Raw genomic sequence first — 8,023 nt, 5'->3', positions numbered from 1 at the left:
CGGTTTGCTATAGCATAAGTGCCTTGTGCTGTTCCAGAGGCGTAAAGATGAGATCAAATCATCCAAAAGTGCTGAATTGTCCTAGCCTGGTGAACTAGACCAAATTCTTGCTTTGCAAAGTTTGGTCCAGGAACGCTCCACTGGAACCTCTGCAGCCCCTAACAGCATTCTGGCTGGCCAATCACAGCTCTCTAGAGGGGTTTCAAACACATAAAGAGCTGCGATTGGTCCATAATGGTGGGCCAATCATGGTGCTCTATCTGCTTAGTGAACAAATCACAGAGCTTTATCCGCTTTGTGGGCCAATCAGGGCACTCTATATGCCTGGTGGGTGGGATGATGCAACAGAGTGAAACAAGAGTATGTCACATTCATTGTCCAGTAGCATGCGGAGATCATTTGAAAGACAACGGTAGAACCCGCCCCTCAACCGAGAGCCATCAATGGAGCGCTGCCAGACTAAATAATACATTTATTTAGTCTGGCTTGCAAGGCTAGATTTGTCCGTCTCCATCATCTCTTCTGGTGATTTTCACAAAAATGCCATTTTGGGGTCCAAGTGTGCTGGAAGACTTCAGGTCAAGAGGAACCTGAAAGATTACAAAAAAAAAAAAAAAAAAAAACAATGTAAAAGGGAACATTTTTCCAGCAAGTAACTTGTTGCCAGATGTAGAAGAAATGTAACCCAATAAAACAAGTCTCTGATTCTAAAGTTAAGATAATTCTGTATACAATTATAATTCAAATAATAAAAAGTTAATATCTTTAATTTCCACAAGTGCTTTAAAAATGCTGTAACAACTTGTTTTATTATCAGGAGAATGTTTGCTTTCCCACAAACGACTTTTTTTTTGCACATTTGCAGCAAATCTACAGTAAAAGATAAGAATAATCAGCTTTTCTTCAGTAAAATAGAAGTGGCAGCAAATCAAAACGTATTTTATTTGCTGACTTGAGCCACCTTGGTTTCAGAACAGGCCACGATGTTGAATCTGTGGAACAAATGGACCAAAGCCATTCGGATCTCCAGCTGGGCGAGCCTCATTCCCACACAGTTACGAGGTCCGGCCCCAAAAGGCAGGTAGACGAATGGATGTCGATCAGCTTTTGCCTCAGGGGTGAACCTGGAAGGTCAGACGGGTTTGATAAGTGAGATTTGTGCTGGAAATAACAGATTCATCACTTTAAATGAAACCTGACCTCTGATGTCAAACAGTTTCTAACAGCAGAAACGTCTGTTTTGATTGACAAGACTCTTGCATTTAATGTTTTTCAGCTCATTTGGAGATAATTCACACATACAGGAACTGTATATTTATGCTCAGATATTCAGTGTTCTTGTCTCACAAAACTAAATTTCATTCATTTTATCTTTTAACGGAACCTCTCCGGGACGAACTTCTCCGGTTCGGACCAGTGCTCCGGGTCGTAATGAAGGAAGCCAGCAGGGATCTCCACGGTCATCCCTTTAGGGAGGAACTGACCATTCACCACACAGTCGTGGTCAACTTCTCGTGCAAATCTTGACGGGACAAAATATCAAAAACAAAAATTGGTCGTTCAGTATTCACAAATTAAACTAAACGAGTGGTCTCAGTTCTGTTTCCTCACCTGAACCCGGGAGGGTAAAGCCTCAGCGCTTCAGATACAACCATGTCTAAATACTTCAGCTCCTGGACATTGATGTAATCTGGTGATTCCTATGAAAACAGGTGGATTGATTTAAACCAACAAATTGACACAAAACTACAAAGAAAGATGAGATTCAAGCAAAAACAAACTCACATGTCTTGTGAAGAACTCATCCACCTCCTCCTGGACTTTGCGCTGACATTCAGGATGGAGGGCCAGCAGGTAGCAGGTGAAGGCTAACGTGTTGCTGCTGGTTTCATAACCTGCCAAGAGGAAGACGAAGGCCTGACCCACAATCTCCTCCTCAGTTATCATCTTTTTCTGTGGCCGCTTCACGGGTGACTCCTCTGGGCGAGGATGGCTGTTTTCCAGCTCCGAGGCTGATGGTTGTGTCTGCTGACTCCTGTGATCGTTCTCATCCGTCTGTTTTTCTGTGTTAAAGTGCTCCAAGGAGGCAATATCCTGGCCTGTTCGAGCGTCTAACATCAGCTGAAGGAAATCTCGACGCCTCTGTAAAATATTCAAGTAGAATTTCCAGCATATAAATGGAAGATATTTATTAAGATAATTTAATGACACTTACCTGATGAGGAGGCTGCTCCTCTCTTTGCTTTATGATCCTCTGAATGATGTTGATAAAGAAACCGTTCATTTGGTCTCGCCTTTTATTTGGGAGGAATCTTGCAAGAGGGGAGAAGATGGCAGGAAAAGCAACTGCACAGACGCAAACAAAGATGTTGTACTTCCTAAAAGGTCAGCTACAAATTTACACACACACACACACACACACACAAATAAATGACATACTTAAAAATAACATGAGAGGTCTGAAGAAGGAGAAGGAAAAAAACAGCTGGGCGTGGCGGACAAACGGGTCGTCTGGGTTGTTCTGTGAATCCACCTGGGTGCCAAAAGCAACACTGGCAATAACGTCCATAGTGAAGCAGCCAAAACACCTGAAAAAACATCAAATCCCAATAAAAGATACTGAAAAGTTAATTTATTAATCACCTATGTCGACTCTGACGTTACCTATGGATGTCGAAGGCCTCTCCTGACTCGGCGTGGACATTCAGGTTGCTCATCAGTGCATCAGCGGCTGTGTTGATGAGGGGAGCCATCTGCGGGAGAAACACTAAATTTATCCCGGGCTATCGGAGGATACAACAATAAACTAATCCTTTTTAAATGAGCCACTGATCAAACTACGCATCTGAAGTACGTACACAAAAATGATCACAAAAAGCAACTGTAATGATTTAAATGACATGTTATTTAATAAGCCATAAGACGTAGGATTCCATAGCAAATATGAAATCCACCTCATGGATCTGTGAGGTTATTTTAAACCAGATGATTAGATAACAGCTTCGTATTCACTCAAGAGACAACAGAAGAGAGAGTCGAGTTTTAAAGTTAAGAATTTTATTACTAACAAATTAAACTAGACTAACTTTAAACACTACATGTATGGTGTAACTAAGGTGGATGAGACGGTGAATGGGGTGAGGTGTAATGTTGCTCAGAACCAGCAAATCTGAAGAAGCGATTAGTTCTGATGGGAACTGAAGGTGATGTCTTCGCTCTAAGCTTTGGTTAGGAGAGTCATAAACACATTCGACGCCATTTTGTCGGCCTACATACCCTGAGCGGAAGTCCCCGCTAGATCAGGAATGTCGAGGTCCAGCTTGACCTTTTCTGGAACCGAAGTCGGTAGGAAAAGCAGCGGTTGCCGACCAGGCCAGTCTGTGAGATACTCCCGGGTCACGACAATTTTGTTGGCGTCCCAAACCTGGGTCGTGATGGTTCAGCTTTTATTCTGAAAGGAACCGTTGCTTGGCTGGTAAAATGCAACAGGTTTATCCAGCTTGTCGTTGGTTGTTTCGGTTGAAGAGGAAAGTTACGGATTGGCCACTCCGACAACTTCTCTAGAACGCTTTGAACTGGCGTTAGAGATGACGTGGGCATAGTTTTATACTTCGGATGTTTTGGTTTATGGTCGAATGAAAAGTTGACAGATTTACCAAGCACCACCAAAACCACGCCTCCGTCAGATCTGTCAGATTCTGATTGGATCAGTAAAACAATGTGTCATGTCTTAACGCTATGTGAGATCAGTCCTAGTGGAACATTTAACGTCATATTACTTATTATATTCTATAGGATTATAATAAAGTAATTAATATTTTGATTTCACAGATCGGTCACATCTTATTTATTGACTAACACTTTTCTTGATTAGCTTTATTAAAATAGAGTTCTTTGATTAATTAAAAGAAAAGAGTCCATTCTTCATTCTTCTGTTGAGCTGAAAAGAAGCAGGTTAGAAGCAAATGCATGAGACCTTGAGGCCATATCTCATGCAGACTAGTCCTGTGCAGAGGAGAGGGGGAAACAGTCATTTCATTCTGTTACACAACTTTAGAACCAGATCATGCACAACAAAAGGATCGGTAAAGCCTTTACAGCTAAAAGGTAGTGCATATTTTAGGATCTAAATATAAAAAGTAATAGCTGTGATTCTTGAGTTCAGTAAAAATTATGAACTAAATGAAATGTAATCAACTGAACTAGGATCTTTGTCCTTCCTTAACCTGAGCGGAGTCTCACTTCTTTCATCTTTGCAGCACTAAAGGATGGAGTCAGGATGCTCCGAACTCTTTTCCACTGTTCATTCCTCAACATGAGCAGAGAATCTGTCGTGGGCTTGGTGGCAAAGCGAAATTTCTGCACAGAACACCAGGAGAAATTAAACTGAAGCTTGTTTTAGATGCATGAACAGCAGCAGTAATCGGCTGATGCGCTCACAATTCTGTTGGTGAAGTTGCTGAAGTCTTTAACCATCACTTGTCTGAGCATATCGGGATCTGCTATCACCACCACGGGTCTCCGGCCCAAATAATACCTGAGAAGTTCATCTGTGTCAGAAGTGACTCTTCTATTAGAAACCGGTGTAAAACGTGTTTTTCTCTTACCCACAAACTCTGCCGTGTGTGTTTATGATATCAGTGAGAGGTTTGAAAAAACCCTGAAAAGGACGGACAAAATGCATTTTAGAGACACAAATCTAAAAATGATCAGAACAGACAAAATAAGGTTACAGTAAAAAGATCATGACAGTATCAAATCTGCATCTGGCAATAAGAAAAAATAGATAACATAATGATAGCTATACATTTTCTTTGCTTCCTTTGAGGGGATCTTACCTCACGAAACATGAAAATGTTGCCAAAAAACGGCACTGGCTTTGGATGTTTGATTCCATGACGAGAGAGGACCGAGAAGGGATAGACTGAATACCTGCAGACAAAAAAGCAAAAGAATATTGGAGGATTATACCTAAAAAGTGGAAGAGAACAAATATTAAAGTGTATTTCTCCTTTTTGTTTGGAGCTGCTGTCTGTCTTTACCAGGACGCTTGTGTTTAGCTATTATAAATCACAGTTTTAACACAAAAGTCTTGGCATTAGCTTACCAGTAAAAAAGGCAAAGGAAAACAAGGAGCAAGGTGAGTGTCACAGAAGTTCTGCTGAATTCCACGTTGAACAGGCTCAGAAAGCCACCTGCAGTTTCCTCCATGGTGGAAAACATGCCTCAGTTCTTTAGGATCAAAGTTAGGAGATCCCTGTGAACAACAAACAGTAATGCTTATTAATGTGTAAGCAAATATTTGTGTTTAACAAGCTAATTTATTGAGGTGCTGAAAAAAATCAACAAGTCTGAATTGGGATTCTTATTTATAAAGATTCAGAATCGATTCCAGGAACTCAAATGCTTGGCATGTTACAGGGTTGAGATGCACTTTTGTATGTTTATTTGGTCTTTGTTAGGAGAGCTAGTACTCCGTTTACTTTTGCGGTCCCATAAATAGGGATTTATTTTTGAATATGCTGATAAGTGGAGACTAGAATGTATTTTTTTTCCACACTCAGAAATTTGAGATATTCTCATATTTATTTTCTAAGTTGATAAGTAAGTACTCAGGATTACTCGTGTTTATTTGAAGTTATTGATAAATGAGAGAAAACATTTTCCTTTGTAAGAAATCTGAGGCACTTTTTTTAAACAGGTTGAGAACTCAAATGTTAAACTTGTTTCTACACATACTTAAAAAGTGTTTGACTGTATTACTTTCAAAGCTACTGTTAGGTAACTAAAGATTTGTTATATTTTACAAGGTAAGCAAAAATAAATGTTGCCTTTTGGTCAAAAGATTGTTTCTGTTTACAGTTTTAGAATCACTTTAGTTTACATTGTAAATTAGCTTTTTTTTTTTACATGACCAGTTTAAAGTAAAATAATAAAAAAATAACTCCCATAGCTTTAACTAACTTGCACAACAAAGTAGTAAATCCTGGAACTGACACTCTTTGTTAATATTGATTGTGAATCGATTTAATCGAGAATCGATTCTGAATCGAATCGGTACCCCGAGAATCGGAATCGAATCAAATCGTGAGTTGCTCTGAGATTCACATCCCTACTAATTTAGCCCATAAAAATAGAATAAGCACGTAAAAGTTTACATTTGTAACAAAAACACATTTCAGTAATGTCCCATCTTGACCTGTTTGTGTCATTTTAACCAGAAAAATACGTTTAGTTGTTTCTCTGAGCAGTTTTTTTTAACCCTTTTGTGTTTGTTCCTAACGGCCACAGGGTGATTTTACTGGAACTCTCCAGCGTCATTGTTCACTTAGCCCAGATACCACATATTATGGGAAGAAAACGCGCTTTATTCAATATAAAGCAAGCAGGATTTAAATTTTATGAAAGATTTATCTATCATAGTTTGTGTATAAACTACACATTGTAGCTAGCAGCTGCTACCATTTACTTATACATACCTGGAATGCAGCCTCTCCGCCCCTGATACGGGTGTTTTTCTATATCAACTATGCTCCATTCCTATTTCAAAGGTCAAGTTTAACGAACCAAATGAAGCAAGTCCATAATAAAAAAGTGCAACCCCTAACGAAACTGCGACCAAAGTAAATATTATGAAACTGGTTTCTTCTTCTTCTGCTCATTTGGTCATAATCTATTTGTGTTCAATGCTGCCACCATGTGGCCAGAATCGTAATGGCATGGCATACGTGATTTAAACTTCTCTTAACTAGTAGGCAGTTAATCTATGTATTATGAATTATTTATAAAAAAAATTCTATATATATTTTTTCTATTGTACATGCCTGTGTGCTTCACAGTTCAGATAGATGGCCTCTCACATAAAAACAAAATGCCACTGTTATTACATTTTTCAAAACATGTATCCTTTTACAGCACGTGGGTTTTTGGCACACTTCATTATATGAAATACTTTTTATAGTTCAGAAAGTTTTTTATACACAGACAAAACAATCTGTTATTTTTAAGGTGCTTTACTTAATAATAATAATAATAATAATAATAATAATAATAATAATAATAATAATAATAATAAGAATAAGAATAATAATAAGAATAATAATACATTTTATTTAACAGCGCCTTTCAGGACACCCAAGGACACTTTACAACAATGGTGAAAAATAATAAAACAAGATAAACAGTACAGAAATGTGTAAAAACACTAGGATGCTACAAATTAAAACAATGAATTAAAACTATGTGGTAAACGCCTGTGTGAAGAGGTGGGTTTTGAGTTTTGATTTAAAAAGTGCGAGAGAGTGAGTGGTGCAAAGTACAATAGATCTTACTTGATCTATTGTGGGTTTTACTCAATGCCTGAGGCTGTTCCACACTCCTAAACTGTAGGTGAAACTCTAAACTCTTACCATAAAACACAAGAGTCTAAACTAAAACATGCATCAGGCTAAACTAAAACAAAAAACATTTTATTTTTAAAAACACTTCATTTAGATTTGATCATGTTATCAAAATCTCAACAATGACTTGGTAATGTGATTAGGACTGGGGCAGCAGTTGCTCAGGTGGTAGAGCGGGTTGCCTCATGATCGGAGGGCCATGGGTTCGATTCTAGCTCTCACCAGAGGTATTCCGCTGTTGTGTCCTTGGGCAAGACACTTCACCCAACTTGCCTGCATTGGTGGTGGTCAGAGGGGCCTACGGCGCCAAATGGCAGCCTCGCCTCTGGCAGACCGTTCCAGGACGGCTGTGGCTACAAAGTAGCTCACCATCACTAGCGGTGTGTGAATGTGAGAGTTCACGCAAGCGTCTTTGAGTGTCCTAATAAAGCGAAATATAAGTTTGATTATTATTATTATTATTAGGAAAACACACATTTTTCTCATTTTGTTTAATTGGTCTTTGGCATCCTCTAGTGATTGCAAGCTAGAACTACACTTTTACAGTGGGTACGGTAAGTATTCAGACCCTCATTAATGTTTCCTAATTCCTACTTTATTTTGCAGACATTTCCTAAAGTCAT

At 38.9% G+C, this 8,023-nt stretch overlaps 1 protein-coding gene across 1 annotated transcript; it reads right to left on the bottom strand.

The window, feature by feature from the left end:
• Window positions 1–262: 262 nt before the first annotated feature.
• LOC107395858 (thromboxane-A synthase) lies at window positions 263–6,655 on the bottom strand. Its single transcript, XM_015975331.3, has 14 exons — window positions 6,480–6,655; window positions 5,108–5,257; window positions 4,839–4,932; window positions 4,608–4,660; window positions 4,441–4,537; window positions 4,243–4,359; window positions 2,665–2,753; window positions 2,440–2,588; window positions 2,216–2,346; window positions 1,786–2,142; window positions 1,612–1,700; window positions 1,385–1,522; window positions 962–1,124; window positions 263–590 (listed from the first exon to the last, which is right to left on the bottom strand). The coding sequence occupies exons 2-14, from the start codon at window positions 5,221–5,223 to the stop codon at window positions 495–497; spliced, it is 1,689 nt and encodes a 562-aa protein (XP_015830817.3). The 5' UTR covers window positions 5,224–5,257; window positions 6,480–6,655; the 3' UTR covers window positions 263–494.
• Between the last annotated feature and the right edge of the window lie 1,368 nt (window positions 6,656–8,023).

This window comes from Nothobranchius furzeri, chromosome 4, assembly GCF_043380555.1.
Source record: "Nothobranchius furzeri strain GRZ-AD chromosome 4, NfurGRZ-RIMD1, whole genome shotgun sequence".
Classification (NCBI taxonomy): Eukaryota; Metazoa; Chordata; class Actinopteri; order Cyprinodontiformes; family Nothobranchiidae; genus Nothobranchius; species Nothobranchius furzeri.
The sequence above is the reverse complement of the archived record's forward strand: the minus strand, read 5'-3'. Positions and strand labels throughout refer to the sequence as shown.